Genomic DNA, 19,134 nt, shown 5'->3' with positions numbered 1-19,134 from the left:
CACTACGCGCAATAAGCCGGATATACGATGCGGGCCACCAAAATTGTATCACCGCGCACAAGTATTTCAGACCGCTGCTGATTTCTGCGGTGAGGCCGTCCTGCGCTGTTTCTCATTGTTCTCCCAAGCGGGGGAGGGGGGGGGGGACAAAATATCAGAACACTACACAAAACGGTGTGTCTGTGCAGTTATAACTGCACAGACGCAAGGAATTGCTGCAACAATCGGTGAAGCTACCCCGCACTGAAAGTCCGAGCGCCATTTTCCACTACAGCGCTTATCGTTTCGATTATTTCGAGAAAAGACCGACTGCCAGCGCCCCTACGTGACAAGTGCCCGCCGATCCTCGAGTTAATTAATTAACCGCCACTGAACGCTTGAAAAATACAGGTAATCCCGTTAGTCGTGTCCAAAGATGTATAAACGCAAGACGAACGAGTAAAAGCGAAATCACATAAAATGATGAATAAATGCCTCTATACTGATATGAATAACTTTACTGCCCTCGCGCAATTTACTTGCGCCTATACAGTACATTCTCCAACAGCATCATCGTTTCTTTTTATTTTATTTCTTATATTGCTAAAGACTGGCTCAAGTTACGCGAGACATCCCGAGCACTCAGCGCATTCCCGGCGCTCGCAGCGGTGCAAGACCCGGTTTGTGTTACAAGGTCCACGAAAGACGCGCTAACACCATACCGACGTTTCAGTCACCCGGAACTTGCTATAGCAGTGTGACGAGGAAGCAACAAAGACGTTGCAGTGCGAGTTTCCCGGTCTCACCAAATGTGTCATTAATTAAAGACTTAATGCTCTCTTGGTTTTCAATAGACCTTCGCCAACCCACAGGACGCCAACTACGCTTATACTAAGATGTCGCTGGAGCTTTGAAGTTATCAGGTATATAGATATGAAAGCCCTCGCAGACTATAGTTCCTCCCATACGAACGTCGATACGTTACTTCCGGAACATACAGTTTCACGAACTCGAACGGAATAGCCTGCGAGTTATCGCACCTGTCAAGTATCCTGCCGGCAAATCCAGGGGATCATGCGAGCAATTAAGGGAGTCGAAGGAAGGGATGTGAGGAAAGGTGTTCATATGTGAGTTGTTATCGTTTTTAGCTTCGTGGCAAATCTGAAATGTTTGAGATGAAAGGTCTTTAAAAACAGTCAAAGGGGATCGCTTGCTAAAACAGCAAGTATCTTTGCAACCGTGCTACCAGACGCCTTACTTTGGTATCATTGTGTAAAGGAAAGAAGCCATTACTCGATCAATACATTTGTCGCCTGTACAGATGCCGCCGTTGTCTGTCGCGCCGCGCACGACGCAATCAGCTAAACTTAGCCTCGAGCTAAGTCAACAGAAGCGTAGCTCGGCAGTACGTTTGTCCATCCGAGAAGGAATTGTGACGTTTGAAAGCGATTACTGATCCATATAGTGTGTATAATTAATCGAACTGAACCTGTTCTTCATCAGGAGTCACGGATTACAAGTGTGCAAATTGTTGCACAAATTTCACGCCTTCTCGGCTATGCACCTCCCACACCTTTCCGCGTTCGGCATGTACGGTTCAGAAATGGGGCGAAGAAACTCGGGCAGCAAGACAGGAAGATATCCAACTCATTATCCATAGGGAGCCCCAACCATCCACGATTGCAGTAGTGGTATAGTAATTGGTTGGTTATTTAAATAATTAGATAGATAAATGTAGGAAAAGGAAGAGAAGAAAAAATTGCTGCTGACAGCAGTAACTGTAAAGCGCAGTCTGCTGACACCTGAACCACGGTCAAAACTACGAGTGCTCAAACAGCGCTCTCAAACTATCCAAATGCCTACAAATGTTGTAAAGTGCCCAAAGTCTCCTGGCTCTGCGCTTGCAGAGGGTCCGGGGTTGTGTCCACGGAGAAAGTGCTTACAGCTGCCGAGCCGCTACACTATATGCGTCACTCCAATAAGGTGTTCCGCGTAACCAGATTGTGGAAGGATCAATGATGTCAAGCTGCCCCTTCAGGATGTTGAACCACCAGATTGTGATTTTTGGCCGCAAAACACCGTCCACCAGCTGCCTTTCAGCACCACAGCTTGGGTAAGAAACACGGTGCGCGAAGGTCTCGCGTCACAGCTGCACATGACGCACGTGTAGTCCTGTCGGCCATCCCACTGAGAAATGCATGAGCGTTGGTTAGTAAACGAGACGTCGTACTATACAAAAAGCACACGGTCTGTTTAGGTCCTGATAGCCCTGGAGGAAGACGTAGCGCTGGGTCAGCTATGTCTAAGAGAAGACAGTTTAACGAGAGAAAAGACAGAAGAAGCACGCCTTATTTGAGCGCGGCTAAGTCATGATACGACAAACGGTTGAAGGGGAACCAATAACTTCCTCGAGTAAATAGCGCGGCTGCCGCAGAGAAAGGACCGGCCTGCAAATCCAGCTTCGTCTCGCCGGACACGGTCAAAGCAAGAGGGGAGCTCGAGCGATCGCTCGTGATTGAAAAAGTTGGGGACAATAGACAAGGGGCGCAGCGGAACAATAAGGAAGCGTTGATTAGCGCCGCTAGTGCAGCGCGAAGAAAGAACAGATTGCAAGGACGACAGCAAGCAGAAGACGGCGCGTACAAATGGAACGCGTCTGAGGAAGAGCCAAGCCAATCCTCAATTTTCTTCTATTTCTTATTTCTTTTTATCGCACTGTCTGGTATTTTCGGCATGCGTAAGCACAAGCAAAGGGTTCTGCGACAGCCTTATGGCTCTGCAATAACATTACTGGTGATTGGTTTTCTGGAATTCCGCTCGCTCGGGCTGTCGACTCACAGAAACAGCAAGTGTGCAATAGGGAATCGCACAGAAAGTACGTATACTTCAGAGCACACATGAAATAAACGATATGTCCAGCTCGTTGCACTTCAGCTTGAACTTCGCCATCACTGCAACTCCAACCTTATCGCTTTAGTATTGAAAAAGAATTGCTTTGTCGCCAGGCTCCGCACACGACGAGAAATGGGAAATCTCGAAGAACTTTTTTTTTTTGTATGAAGGTTTTTGAGACGTCAGAATGAGAGCGGCGTGTTCGGCATTGCCCTATCACCCAGGTGCATCCCCATGCGAAGCCAAGAGACAACTAAGCCAAGGAAAACACACGGGGGGAAAAATTTATTGAAATGTGGCATTACAAACAAAATTAACCTAATTCACGATGATTGCTACACGTTACCAACTTGTGGAGGTGGTTGGTGTGCTTTCACGGGCGCTGAGTAGCATTTTCTTACACCTTCATTTCATTTCCCTTTTCTTTTAGCATATGAAGCTTATAGCAAATTTAACCCTCGTTCATAATGAAATCAACCTACATTTCAATTAAAAAATATATATTTATATATGCAGATCCGATGCAGATGTTGGATTCTACGAGATGCGAAGCTTGCGTGAAAGGGCTAATTAAGCGCTATACGTAATCAACTGCGATGTTTACAACTGCGTCTGTTTTCACCCTATGCAAAGAGTAACCTCGTGCCATACTCGTGCACTAACGCGTACGCAAGCTATGCCGGAATGCAAACACCAAATCAGCAGGATGCACAGTGCAAGACGTCGACTCCGCGATGTCAACAGCACGAAAGCGATACGAGACACTTGTGGAAAGAAGGACGGCGATGAGATGCCTATGCATGGAGAAGTGCGACACCTATCTTAATACATTTAAGGATTCTATACACCTTGCGTTACATAGGCACATACCTATAATGGAAGAGTGATCAAGTATGGACACAATGGCTGCGACATATCTAATGGCCCAAGATTGCATGGGCGAGCCCAAATATATTAAGACAATCAAAGAAGCCGTATATTCACGCGCTATATTCACGTATATTCACGCGACCTCACGCGTGCAGGTTTGACGTCGCGATTTATTATTTTATTAAGCAGAACAAAGGTGCGCTTACAGGCACTACTTTGTCGGTCAAAATTCTGTGCTGTATATAAGCGAAGTGTCGCGTACCCAATGGTCCGGTTAGGCCAAATATATGAAATTCAAGAAAAACGACGACGCCGCCGAATACCCCACGCTATTCCATTAACAAGTCTGCACGCGCCAGAGATACATACGAGCTGACGTTATCTGTACACGATTTATTTCGTAATTTATCGTCAGATTACGCATAACAAGGGTGCGCTCGGTCGCACTATTTCGGAGGTCAATGTCCAGTGCTATATGTGAGTCGGTTGGCGGCAGGCTAACGCAACCGACGACTCCAAGATCCAGATGGGCAAATTAAAAATTTGCTATAAAAAGTTATCTCCCGCTACCTTTCTTGGTTTTGTTGTCAGTATGTGTACATATATATATACTTCCGGAGCACCTCAGTTTCCCATTCTTCATACTCAGGCAAATAGACACCTGTGCCTTCTTTTCCTTTTTCGATGTAAAGATGCCTTAGTAAAGAAAAAGGGAATAAAGGAAAAAAGAAGAACGCTGCAGAAGTAAGAACGGACAGCTGCATTGTTTTATTACGTTACACCTCGCTTACTCGCTCACCATAATCCGCAAGCTGTACTCGCAAGATGACGAGTGCGAAATTTCGTACATTCTTCAAAACTAACGACAGCAACGTAAAAACTTCTCAGATTCAGCATGAACCTCAAGTTACATGCAACACATGTCATGCGCGGATAGCCACGAGATACGAGTCATCTCTTGCGAAGCTTTTCGTAATTTATCGTCAGATTACGCATAACAAGGGTGCGCTCGGTCGCACTACTTCGGAGGTAAATGTGTGCAGTGCTATATGTGAGTCCTTATGTAGCACCCGCGACAAAAGTAGCTATGCATGTTGCTTGCGCCTCCGCCACGCAGCGAAGTTCGTGGCCTTGTTAAGCAACAACAGCATGACCCCAAAAAATTAGCGATAGTGCGCACATTTGATTGCGCTTGACGAAAAAAACCCAAAATGCGACCCCCCCCCCGCCGTGCGTGTGCCCCCCATATATATATATATATATATATATATATATATATATATATATATATATATATATATATATATATATATTACAGTGGTGCTGTTAGAACTTCGCTGGGTTCCTCTTTACATCCGCAGCTTCGCCGACCTGAGAGAGAGAGAAAGCTCAGGGTGTAAGCAGAGCATCAAAATAGATTCGCGCGGCATAGCGACGCGGCGAGGGTGGGTGGAGCATAGCAAAATAGGTGGCTTTGGTCAGGCGAGGGATGAGGGGCGTTCTTCTCCGGCGGCTGCTAGGGTGTATCAATGTGCTCCTTGTCCGCCGCTTCGTACAGAGTGGAGACAACCGCGGCGTCTACTACGGCGTTGGCCACGCGAATCGCGGACGCCGTAGGGACGGGTTGCCAGCGCTAGTGTGTTTCGCGTGCGGTTTGGCATTACTTTACTGGCCTTCTCCCAGCTTCACTGGTCTCTGGTGTTTGAGATAGCAGAGCCACGCATTATTCTTTTATACTCTGCTTTCACTCTCTCTCAGCTCTCTCTACCCCAGCTCAGAGAACCTGCGGACGCAAAGTGAAACTCAGAGATGTTCTAACAGCTCCACTGTAAAATTTGGGAGGACGCTTAAGCTACGCCTTTAAGAATGGAACGCGAAGGATTCAAATAATGTTTCTTAGGCTTCCAGGCAATTGTAGCTTATGCAACCGTAATGTTTTCCTGGAAACGCTGGCGACGAACGCTATGCGTGAAGGCGAGCTTCCTGGTTCTCTTAAATGCGTAAGCATTTCCATGGTTACCCAACGAGAACACTGTCCATCCGTCCCTCCTTCGCGTAAGACGATCGCTTTCAAGACAGAGCCAGTAGCTGTGGGAGACGACGACGACGATCGCGCGAGCAGTGGTTCGAGCGCGTCTCTGTGACCATGTGACGTGTACAATCAGGCATGCACCAGAACTATAGATATACTTCTAGCCTCTATACCAGAACTGCGGAGCAGCCGTGGCTTCGGAACGGAAAGTAGTCAGCGTACCTGGCGCCGCCACCTGCAGTAGTTTGCTTGCCTCATCAGTTCACGACGACGCTTCGTCGTGCTCCCTCACGGGTTGCAGAATCAAGCACCTTTCCTTTCTATCTCTCAGTTCCCGTTGCGCCGCCTTCTGCAGCAGCTGGTGTCGCCGCAGCGCTGTCGCACTTACCGTATAATGGCGTCAAGACGACCGCAGCCGCTTAGTGCAAGAAAAACGGAAGCGCAGGAATGCAGAGTATCATCCTGAATACAGGTTACGCCAGAAACAAATTAACGACGCTAAGCAGGGCGCGGAACTATATATAGCAACACGCTGCGGAGCGCAATAAACAAGAGAAACGACGCCGTACCGACGCCACCCGATACCGACATTCCAGGGAAAGCTGTGTACATTTCCTTCATTTCCTACATCTCCCTCGTCATTTCACCCCAAGTCCACATCCGCTGCGCGCTCTACTATAACACGAATGAACATTGCTTGCTTCTTCTACATCGTCTCGAAGCAAGTCGCCCTTAACAGTTCGGTGTTGAGGCCGCGCTTCTCCGTTTCGCAATTCTTTCACGGTCGTTCTCGCAATTATACCAAACGCACCAGAACACGACCACTCAACACCACGTCGTCACTACGAAATGCTTACACATCATTCAGGTAACTCCCTGAGGAGATTCTATGCACATTTTGTTTACTAAGTTTCGCACTTCAGCAAGGGTTTCGGCATGTAGAATAAGATAAATCAAATTGTTTTTTTTTTCCTTGCGAAAATCATGATCTCATTTGAGGCACGCTGAGGTGGCAAACTCAGGACTAATTTTGACCCCCTGCTGTTCTTTACCGGGCACATAAATCTAAGTACACGAGCATTCTTTTTCTTTATTTCACCGTCATTGAAATGCGACCGCTGCAGTGGGTACAGAACCCGCGACCTCGAGCTCAACAGAACAATGTCATAGCCACTGGACCCCCGCAGCGGGTTGCATGATATTTACCTATACACAGTGCAGGACATTCGTTGGTATTCACGGCCCATGTATTATGTGTAATCTGGCACCTCATTTAACCCCTTGCGACCACACATTCAGCTAGTTGGAATAACGATGCACGCATTTCGTGATGAACGACTCGGAATACGCTTAGCGAACGTGTCTGCTAACAGCTTCGCGTCATCTTGGAGATTTCAAGCAGAAGTCGCAGGTTAACGCGCCGTAACAGGTGCTGACGATGTGAGCAGTTGTTCTAATAATGCAGTGTGCTGCGTTTCAGCCGTCAAAGTGGCAGCAGGCGGACACGCAGGGTCACGTAAACCGAGTTTTAAGAGAGGGGCTGCTTGACGCTGCGGCGGTTGCTGCACTGGCGATGGCGACAGGTCAAGCGGTCTCACTGGTGCTGGTCGGCAATTCAACGGCCTCATTCAGGAAGGGCAAAAACACTAGCTTGCAGATAAATTCTTAGCAAGAACAAGTTTCTTGATGGTATGCAATGTCACGATAACATAAACCGTTATATCTATTTGCTGCAACCAAATCATTCCTGCGATGACTGTGCAGAACGTTGCCCGCCGGAAATTGAGCTCTGATTCTTGTTCTCCGGCATCATAGTTTATATTTTGTGAACTTACAATTTCAGCGCCGTTCATTAAAAAAAAAAAAGATTATGCAGATCCCACGCACTGTGGGAATCGATGTAAGCGAAGCTTTCTGTGCTGGTTGCTTTGATTGACGATAATTAGCAGTGATGTTGACGGCGAATGTTCAATTTCTTCAACATTTTGTCCGAAAGAGGAGTGGTGAGTTGATGTTAAACGTTACCTTGCGTGCACCACTGCTGTTCGTCTGCGTAGTACACAGAACACAAAGCGAGAGGTGTTTGCCGGAGGCGTTGTGCGCCATATTGCATAACCTCTGAGAGTATTGAGAATTGTCATTGCTTCACATGACATATCGTATCGTGGCAGAAGCATTAAACTTGAATTGGATTATGGGGCTGTACGTGGCAAAACCACAATCGATTTATGAGGCAGGCCGTAGTGGCACACTCCAGATCAATTTTGGCACCGTGTTATTTAACCTGTCCCTGAATTAAAGTGTACGCGCGTTTATTTGGCCCCTGTCGAAATGCCGCTGCCTCGGTCAAATCCGCGACCTCGAGCAATGCCACAGCCGCAAAGTTACCGCGGCGGGCACACAAGTGTTGATTTGACGTGCCACCGCTTCCGCTGTGTCGCCTGGACCCTGCTGTGCGCTTCAATTAATGCGGCTCTGCTTCTGCACGCCCAGCGTATTTTGTGCTCTCGACATATTTGCATGGTGTTCATTTTCCAGAAATAGCAGAAACGCACCGTACCGTACCTTGAAATTTATCCAGCGTTTCCTTGCCTTGGTCACGTCACCTTTTCCCTATCGCCCCCCCCTCCCCTTCTTGTATTTGTATGCGAACTGTGAGCGAAGAGTGGCAAGGCTGTTATTCTCTTGTTTCGCAACTGCGTCGGTTCTATTCGGTTCTATGCATTCCCTGTCCCCTCTCCCCCTCCTCTCTTCCATTCTATCTAGCTTCCCTCTGGACTTGCCCGTTGGTAGAAAGGTGAGCGCTTGCGGGGGTTATGGATAACTACAGCTGTCAATAAGCTAATGTGGCGACGACCCGGGAGCTCCAGAGGGTATTGTGAGCACGCGACGTGATGCAGTTCAAACGAGGTCCTCGCGTCTCTTTCCTTCTCTGTCACGCTCGTTACATGTATATACACGCTCTGAACCCTCCCCCCCCCCCCAACGCGGTGTGCCGGAAAGCAGCAGCCACACCAGCCACCGCATACGAAAATCGAAGGGAAAGGCAAAGAAACCTTCGCGTTAAAAAATGTGTTTTCATGCAGACTACCGTTCCCATGCTCTAGGCCAAATATTTCGCAAAGATTATTGGGGATTGGAGACAAACCTCTTGAATCTGTATAGAACCAATTTGAACCAGAACAGACGACAAAGGTTGATCCTCGACTCTATTGAGGCACGATCCCGGTCTATCGTCGCTCACTCTGCTCTATCGTTTGCTTCTTCATTAAGCAATGAAATTGGAGGCCCCCGCTGAAGTAACCTGAGAACATGCGCACCTTCGGCAAGATCCGGTTAATATATATATATATATATATATATATATATATATATATATATATATATATATATATATATATTAAGGTGTTGCAAGGAGCCGAGTGGGCCGCGCCGCTCCATTTAAAACTTACCTCAAACAGCAGCTGGAAAAGGCTGCTTGTATTTCAGTTTCAGCGTAATAGAATCGTGCTTTCTCGCATATTCAAATTACAATCCGACTCTATCATGTCTGTAGGTTGTGTGTAAGTCGTACTTTACGGATTTTCTGACGCATTTTACTTGAAAAAAAGTAAAGCTTCAATTAGTTCAGTAACGCATATGCGCCACGCGGAGGGCCTGCGTGGACGCCGGCGCCGCACTTTCTGCGACGGCATCCGTTGTTCAGATACGCAATGACGTAGAGCATGTAGCTACGACGGCCTGCTGAGGCGCCCTATCCGTCGTCGCGCGTTCGTACCGCAAGCGACGCTAGGAATCCGAGACATGATATTCGTCAGATAAGATATGAAAGACGCGCAAAGGCGCTCGACCAGCTGAGGTAATGACACCAAACGAGGCTAGAAACATCACGTGGGCGGTGCTTCCAGCTGTGTTTGGGCGACCAGCAGTTTCTGTATCAGAGAGACAAAAGTCGCATTTTCGTCGGCTTTCGTCGCAACAAGGGATGACGTTTTAAAACCGCCTATAATTTTTTTTGCCTCCCACCGAGTTCTACAATACTGCCAGTGTCCTCCAATACTTTCAGTGAAACGTTGGCGTTAAAATCGGAAAACTAAAAGGTTAATTAACGATTTTTTTTCATTACGAACATAAATGACGGCTACTCGACCATCAAGTGTGCGCTGTGCTGAAATAACAAATGGCAAAAAAGTCATTACAGTGGTTAAATCCTATATATTCAAACACCAGTTTCCCTTAAAATAAGATCGCAAGTTATATGGATACTGTAAGTTTGTAAATTAAGTGAAGTGGTGACACAAAGTGCTTGAGTATGATTGTGAAGAGGAAGAGGCCCTTGCAAAAAAAGAAAAAGAGGGAAAGAGGAAAGCGAACGAATTCGTTGACAGTTCGCTTCCTCTTCGTTGCTCGCCGCTCAGAATCTTCGCCGAGATTACTAAGGAGTACCTCAAGGATCTATTCTAGGGCTTTGCTATTTCTATTATTATTTATCAGTGACTTGCCCCTAACACTTCGCCACACTGACTGCTTACTAAATGCGGATGATACAACTATATATCCAACTCACAAAAACATCGCGGTATTACAAGAAAAGCTCAATGCTGATTTAAATAATGTCAGCGTTTGGTGCAATAATAACCATCTGCCCATTAACCCGTCAATAACTACGTTTGTAATATTTCATTTAAAATTATTAAAAGTGGCTCCCGTGGTGCTCACTATAGGACTAGAAGTAATACCGGCTACTAATAGCACCAAGTTTTTTAGGTGTTACTTTAGACGAGCATTTAAAATATAATCTTCACGTTCATTCACTAATACTGAAAGTTTCTTTTGGCATTCATGTCATCATTAAATCCCGTAACTATTTCCAGAGACACATTATTCTTTCCCTATATTACTCCTACATCCATAGCCATCTCTCTTATTGTATATCGTCTTGGGGTAACACTTATTACTGTCATCTAGACGCCCTTGAACGCCTTAAAAATCAAGCGCTCCGACTAATGACTTTTAATATTTTTACGCACCTTAAAACTCTGTACCAAAGCCTGAATACTCTGCCACTCGCAGAATTGTTGAAACAAAAGGCTATCACTATTTGTCTTCAAGCTTAAACGTTATGACACCTTAACTTCGGCTTTTCCAAATTATTTCTTCAAAAATACTAGCATTACCAGGTATTCTGCAAACAATAATTTATTACTTCCCCGCGTTGGAACAAACTACGCAAAAGTTAACTGCAGTCTTCTCTGGGACATCATTTTGGAATTTTAAACCATACGAAATTAAATCACCATCGTCGGTACATATGTTTATATACCTCCACAAGAAATATCTATTAGACAAGTTATACGAAGAATTGCACTAATTATTAATTCTGACATTTTTGTTTTATTTATATTACCTGTTGCTTCCGCATAAATGTGTAAATCGTGTAAAATCTATGTGTTTTTGTTCCTGGAAGCATCAATTTTGCTTTCAGTTATTGCAGCATCGCTTTGTACATTGATCTTGTTCTTCGCTTTTTGAATTCATTATTTTAAATAATTTCATGGTCTGCGCTATCTTCAGCTGCATATGTTCTCCAGCTTACACTAATTGTTGTATATTGTCATAAAATTATATATCATGTTTTCATTTCACTCGTTTGCTCTTACTTTTGTAGTATTGCGTTTCCCCTAGCTTTTCTGTTAATATTTATTGCTCACGTATCCCTTTTATAGTATGCTGCAATCTATACTTGATATGTATAGTATAAAGTAGCAGTTTCATAACTATGGGACTACCGAATGCAATAACATCACTAATGCTGTTATCATGTACACAGGAAAATGTGAATAAACTTGGATAAACTTACACTTGAAATATTTCATAACTTTTTTATTCAGATGTATCCGAGGTTACAAATTGAGTTTCTCAGGGAAGCGCTTGCTAGCAGAGTATATCCTAAAATAACTTTAGCAGCGTTGAAACTGACGGCGACAACAGCGTATTTTGGTGGCGTCACGCTTTGCAAGTACCGCTTCGGCTCGTTCCCCGTTAACTAATGCAGGTTTCAGTGAATGCGGACGCTCTCAAGCGTTGCGCTGTGGCTTTGCACAACGCCAAACCCATCTGCGGGCTGGCTACTACGTTTGCACTTTCAAATTCCCTGACTTTTCTAGCTATTCCCTCACAGTTTCTGAAGAAATTCCTCGGCATTTTACGTCACTATGGGCACAGGTGCAAGGGGGAAAAAATCTATGGTTTGCAACTCGCCAATTACTGTGCCAGCCCATAACTTCCCTGCACTACTACCAGTAAGCTATCAGTCAGGAGAAATGCTCAATCAGATCTGACTGAATCATGCGTTATTCCAAACACTTTGCCAGGCTCGCAAAACCACGAAAAGACACTATTATTTGCATGTTCGCCATATACCACCGTGCAGGTTTCAATTTCCTTGATTCAAAGCGACCGCGGGGTGAAATTTGACCTGCGGTTTTTGTTTTTTCCTCAATCTTCCAGAACTCACTAACTACCTGGAAATTTCAGACTTTCCGCGTTTTCCCTGATTCTAGGCACCCTGGTCTACTGCCAGAGATGTATGGTGCGCATTGTTCTTAGTTCTTTGTTCTAACTTCAGAAGAGCGGCATGCTTTTTCGAGTCCTTTATTCCGGCATGCCAACGAGCAGCACCAAAACACACTGAAACATTATCGTAGCGCGCGCCCATTTAAACAAGTGGCACACGGTTGCACATGCGCATTGGTTATCACTCGTTTATCACCGCCACTCGATAACCACTACACGCGTAACATATCTCGAAGTGAACACGACATTCTTCAACAGCAAGCATAGTCTGTGCAAACCTCTTCCAAGCAACGTGTTCCTGGAAAGCCGGACGCCTGACAGGGAGGTTGCTTGCATCCGTCTTACCGCTGGGGATCGAACCATGCACCTGCTGCAGTTGCGCTGGGCGGCCAGCCCAAGCCCAGTGCATGCCAGGCGTGTCACTATAATAATAATATATGGGGTTTTACGTGCCAAAACCACTTTCTGATTATGAGGCACGCCGTAGTGGGGGACTCCGGAAATTTTGACCACCTGGGGTTCTTTAACGTGCACCTAAATCTAAGTACACGGGTGTTTTCGCATTTCGCCCCCATCGAAATGCGGCCGCCGTGGCCGGGATTCGATCCCGCGACCTCGTGCTCAGCAGCCCAACACCATAGCCACTGAGCAACCGCGGCGGGTAGGCGTGTCACTATAGGTTGACCTCTCCAGATATCATTAAACGCTTTCTGTCTGCGTTCTCAAATAGTGAAATTAATAGTGAAATTATAGTGAAACGTCACGGTATCTCGCCGCTTCAAGTGCGAGAAGCGGCGAGATAGATGCGGAGCTGACCTCGTATGTATCTACGTATACCTTAGCAGCTAATAATAAGGGAGACCATTGCGCAATCCGGCGACATCCACGTTCACGCGCACGTTGCCCCGTGTATGCGTTCTTGACAACATGCTTATATGTTGCTCTTCTCTTATCGTCTTATCGTCAGCAAGTTAGCCGTGCGGCCGTAACCACGTGAAGATTAGCAAATTCAGCTCGTACTGGCGCGTTCTAGATCATAAACCGTCCTGGCCACCTCCTCCACACATCATTCAGGAAATCGCGTTTCTCTTAATCACGCGCGATCGGTGACAGAAAAACATGCATGTGAGACAATACCACAACTACAGGCACATTTGCCGAAGTGATAATCGCACTTTGTGTGTTTTGTAATTATGTCCACTCACACTTGAACTTCTGCGGTAACCACGTCACATAGGCTTCATAATCATTTCAGCTATGCCCGCCTTTACGGGTCTACAAAAGCATTCTATTACTCTGCTCTTCCTCGTGCTATCAGAATATGGAATTCGCTCCCGGACAGCATTGCAAGCCAATCTAACTACGATTCATTCCGTGATGCCTTGACTGAATACATGACTAAAGGAAAGTGAAGTTTTACGTTTGTCGCACAATGCTTTCTATACTTGCACTATCTTTTACAGCTTATTTTCGCATTATTACCGTTATGTCGCTATGTTTACCGTTTCGTTGGAATGTCGCGTCCGTAACTTTTCTGTCATTGTTTTTCATTATTACTGTTTCGATTAATTACACGACTTCACTGAAAACAATCTGTGAGATTTATTCCTTGTTATTATATTATGTTTTTTTATGTTTCCTCTTTTCCCTAGTGAATCATGAACTAAATAATTCTTTTTTCATCTCAGTTGTACTTTGGTTGTAGGTTGTAAACAGATACGGTTTATAGATGTCTTGTATTTTATGTATTTTCTATGTACTGCCCCCTTTACTCAATGCCTCACTTTGAGGCCTGTAAGGTATCTTTAAATAAATAAATAAATAAATAAATAAATAAATAAATAAATAAATAAATAAATAAATAAATAAATAAAGGTGCCGGAAACAAAGGTGCCGAAACCGTTGTCGATTAATTTCGATGTGAAGTTTCGAACTAAATCAATGCCGGCGCTAGTTAACTCAACGAACAAACGTTTTGCTCGCTCTTTCGACTGGCGGTGTCCCGGACGGCGATTTTTCAACCTCCCGCCTTTGTGCGCGCTTGCACGCCGAACAAGCGTGCTCGAGTAGCGAGCCACCCGTTCAGGAGAGTCCAGCGCTCGATGTCTACAGTATACAGTAGTCGGTGCTTCTCTGGCGTCCTTGTTTTACAACACATGCGCCAGCCAACCTGTACCGACCCTCAACTTACACTCTCTCTTTTCTCGAAAGCTCATGAGGACAAGGAGAATGCGTCCACACCTATAATAATAATAATAATAATAATAATAATAATAATAATAATAATAATAATAATAATAATAATAATAATATGACCGAATCCCGAAATCTGTAGTAGTACGTCTGCCCTATAAGCGCTCTATTTTCCGGGTGACGCCGCCTGGTATCCAAGGGCTGGCAGTCTGGCCGCACTTAGATAAAATAGTGCGCACGGGTGCAGGGTAAGAGGCGACGGCAGCCCTTAAAATAGACAGGTCTCGAAGCCTGTGTGCGTCTAGCATTAAGCTGAAACAGAGTGGAATCTGGGCATAGCTGCGCCACCAAATGTGTCGAGTGCATCTCTTCCAACCTTACCAGCGCGTTAAATAAATAAATAAATAAATAAATAAATAAACAGACACAGATAGATAGATAGATAGATAGATAGATAGATAGATAGATAGATAGATAGATAGATAGATAGATAGATAGATAGATAGATAGATAGATAGATAGAAAGAAACAATAGACAGAGAAAAAGTCTACTGCGGTCTGCCTGTAAAGGGAACACACGAGTCTAGCACGTGCGAATTTTCCCCTTCCATGATGACAACTGTACGGCTTCGCAGCTGATCACTTCTGGATGAAGGCGCCCCAGTGCAGTGCATCGGAATAGCTCCAGTCGGCACTTGCACTTTTAGAGGGCCAGCAACGCAACAGCCGCTCACAGTGGGGTGTTCCCTTTAAGAGTACGTTGTGGTGTCTCCTCGCCTCTACCGGCCGATGTTCAGGTGCCAGCTTTCATGCTGACAGTTACAGTGCGGGGCACAGCGAAACTCCTCCTCCTCCTCCTCCTCCTACTACTACTACTACTACTACTACTACTACTACTACTTCTACTACTTCTACTACTACTACTACTACTACTACTACTACTACTAATAATAATAATAATAATAATAATAATAATAATAATAATAATAATAATGAGGCACACGGGTAAGTTCATTCACTTCAGCTAGCAAATGAAACGCGGACACGAAAATGAAGATACAAGTCTGGAGGACATTTGACAAATGAAGAAACGCATGGGTCATCAAGCTATTAGCTAGAAAAGTGCGGCTTTCCAAGAGTGGAAAAAAGAAAATTAATAAAATGTATTATGGTTATGGTCTGAAGGTGCTGGTTAATTAAAGAAAAAGGGAGAAAACTGAATACCACAACCTACTACATACAGCAGTTGGAAATATATCGAGCAGTAAAACACACATACACAAGTATACTGAGGTGATGGCGATGTCTGCCGGATAAAAATTAGCTAAAAGTAATGTTCTGCTTGTACGGCAAGTGCAAAACTTTGACAAATGGTCCGCAGAGGATTGCTAAAGGTGTTTATTCACAGCGCACGTCCTCGTGGCGATTGAAATTACACTCTCTTAAGTTCACTAAGCGAAGTCACCCGGACTACACCGACAGTGCCTTAGAGCGGAAGTCTGGATGCCGTACTAAGCATGAGGAGTTATGGCATCACATTCTCGCTGTGATAAGTAATAGTTCGCACAGACTTTAAGCATGAAATACCATGTCTAACGCGCGCACACATGTGTCCGAAACTGGTCAAATGCGTAAAATAAACGCCGTCGTTCAAGCATTCAGCAACCACCCGAAAAAAAAAAAAGAAAACGTAGGCAGAGTTTGTGGCCCAATTTTAATATCGCACGGCATCCAAAGCCAAGAAACAACTGCGTGCGTCGGTATTACACGTACTCGAGCGTAAGGTAACGGCAATTTCAGCTACCAAATAGCAACGCTGAGACCGTGAATATTCACCCAAAGTATATGCAAAACTCATCAAGGAAAGCTGGAGAGTTTCGCGATGCGGCAAATAACGACCAGCCAGCTTAAGGAAGCAGATATATTTACCGTGCTACATGCTGGCCGCAAAGCAATGTAGCTTCCTTGGGGAATAGTAATTTATTAAATATAGTACTTTTACAAGGCAGAATGAAGTCGCACTGCTGGCCGAAATCACTTGTGCTACCGAGTGCACTTCTGTGTCATATAGAGAAAGATCTGGCAAACGCGCAACTTTATTGCATCAGCTTGAAATGTGAATGTCGTCCAGCCAACATTAAATTATTCAGTGTGGTGTATCAGTATTTGAAGTATATGACCTAGCCAGTGATAATGGACTGGCTGAGCAGGAAGCTTTTTGTCAGCGGCCGAGAAGTTAGGTTACTAGCGTTTGCAAGCACGAGGTGGTTTGTTAGATAACGAAACTAAAACAGTCAATCAAACTAAGGCTCGACACAAGTGCACGGACATCCACTGTACGAGATTGGTGACAAAACAGTCACATCGACCGTCAACTGCGCCACTGTCAAATGTTCGCTTCCAGAGCTTTCACGCTCCGGCAGTCGCGCTCGGGTGTCCGAGCGGTAATCCAGGATTTAGCGCGATGACTCCAAGTAAGGATAGGAGGAATGTAGCGCAACACATTTTATTTAGCGCGGTCGGCAGCGTCAAAGACAGCCCGCCCCACGCCGCCTTTGCCTCGCGCGACAAATACGTCCGCTGACACCAGAGCCGTCAACGCAGACGACGCGGTCGTTTTCGTCTGCTCGGCGGCGCCGAGAGTCGCCGAGCGCGCGCCGGCGAGAGTGAGGCACCAACTGCGGATCCGGCGCAAACTCAAACAGGCGCACGTGCGCCGCACGCACGCTATCGCTGCTGCACTCACCTCGAACGGGTCGCCGGCTGCTTCCCCGAAAGGAAAGCGTCGCGACTTGTGGGAAAACCGCGAGCAGGAGGAGCAGTAAAAGCGGCAGCAGGCATGGGCCGCCGCCACACGCGGCCCGACATCGCAGCAGCGACAGCATCGGGAGACGACGCGGAGCCGGCCCAACGGTGCGCGACTGAACGGGCGCCGGCGGCCGCCGGCGGGACGAGCCGACGCCGGCCGGGAGAGGGTCACGTCGCGCGGACAGAGCCCGGCCAACCCCACCCGGCGGTGGGAGGGGCCGCGCAGCCGACGCAAGCCAGCCGCGCGCCTCGCGTACCAACAATGGCGGTCCGTGACGTCACAAATCCGCCGCCACCGAGACACCTGTCGGAGGAGGCGGCGGCCGAGCGGGCGCCCGCCCGTGGCGCCGCCGTCAATCAAGCGGCGCGAGGGGTAAACAGTTTCGGTTTCAGGCGCCGCCGGCCGTCTGCGCGGAGCCATGGCGGTCGCCATGCCGCCGCTGCTGCTCCAGACATTCATTACGACGAGCGTGGGGGGCGAGAGAAGCAATTTCCTGCGCCCTGAGCGCGCTCCCGCTGGGCCAAGTTCACTCATCCGCTCAACTGCTCGCCAAAATAAACGCGGTCCGGTCCAGACGGGGCCTCGGCGGCGGCAGCGCCGCGGACCGACGACGCCTGGCCCATTCCGCGGCGGCGGCCGTCGCCGCCGTCGGCGAGGGCTGTGCAAACATCGCGGCTATGATGATGACCCAGTCGGGCACCCGCAGGCGCCTACGCGGCCACTCGCGCGGCGGCGTCACGAGTGCGCCGGCCGGCGACGACGCAACGCCGATGATTCTCCCCGCCCCCCTCCCTCGGGGCAATCGCGCGCTTGATTCGGCGCCGCACAGCTCGCACCTCCAGTCACGTCCCGCACATTCTTGGAAAAAGGGCTCCCCCCACTGGCAGAGAAGCTTACGGGCTTACGTCGCCGGTTAACTGCGTGCCCGGACTCGCAGAGCAGAAGCTGCGTCGCTCATTATACGTTCAGGTACCAGCCCTGGCAGGCGATAAAAGTCTGCGGGGTTAACCTAGTTCAAGGCAAGACGCGCGCCACAGCGAGTCAATAGGCGCCAGGGAGGCTGATGAGGGCACTTAACTGGCGCCAATAGAAATCGAAAGCAGAACTAAAAGCCACTGGGTTAAAGGTGAGCTTTCTAAGAAAAGAAAATGAGCACGACGTTCAGCGAAACTGCTAAAACCGGCACGATCCCGCGCTTGCCAACGAAGATATTCCATTTACATTTTAATGATGTTTCAATATCCCCGTTTCTTCCCGAGACCCAATGATGGCACTTGCAGCTTTTCCGCGCACATACTAACACTGTTCAGCCTTTCGATCCTGTGCTGTAAAAAGAATATTAATAAGGCGGGGTTTTCCCTCATGCACACTTCCGAAGGCCCATCGATCTGCAAAGTATAAAATGGAAAATGGACATTCAGAGGCACATACTTAATAGTGGACTTTATGCAGTAATAGTGGGACACGTTCCCACAATGCACGTGTCCCATGCATTGGGGGCACTTTAAAGATTCTCTAGTGGCCAAAACTAATTCGGAGCCCCCACCATGACGTGCCTCATAATGAAATCATGGTTTTGGCATGTAAAATGCCAAATTCATTCATGTGTGCAGTACTATACGTCACGTTGAATGTAGTCCTTCCTCATCTGTCATGACAAGCAAAATAGACAGCATTAAAAATCACATCGGTAAGACAAATTGGTGCGGTAACAAATGTAAATCAGTAATGCATACGTGTGTGTATGAACCGGCATGTTGAAAACATTTGCACACATACTACT

General features: G+C 46.7%; 1 protein-coding gene across 2 annotated transcripts in view; it reads right to left on the bottom strand.

Moving 5' to 3' along the window:
* Positions 1 to 18,143, bottom strand: part of LOC135911318 (A disintegrin and metalloproteinase with thrombospondin motifs 7-like) — a 112,187-nt gene extending 94,044 nt beyond the window's left edge. The window contains exon 1 of one of the 2 annotated variants that reach the window (XM_065443533.1): positions 17,289 to 18,143. In XM_065443533.1, the coding sequence (XP_065299605.1) occupies positions 17,289 to 17,885 (597 nt within the window). In that variant the 5' untranslated portion in view covers positions 17,886 to 18,143. The remainder of the gene's footprint in view (positions 1 to 17,288) is intronic. The other variant, XM_065443534.1, reaches the window with a different exon arrangement.
* Positions 18,144 to 19,134: the final 991 nt, after the last annotated feature.

This window comes from Dermacentor albipictus, chromosome 1, assembly GCF_038994185.2.
Source record: "Dermacentor albipictus isolate Rhodes 1998 colony chromosome 1, USDA_Dalb.pri_finalv2, whole genome shotgun sequence".
Lineage (NCBI taxonomy): Eukaryota > Metazoa > Arthropoda > Arachnida > Ixodida > Ixodidae > Dermacentor > Dermacentor albipictus.
Note: the sequence above shows the minus strand (reverse complement) of the source record. Positions and strands in the feature narration are given on the sequence as shown.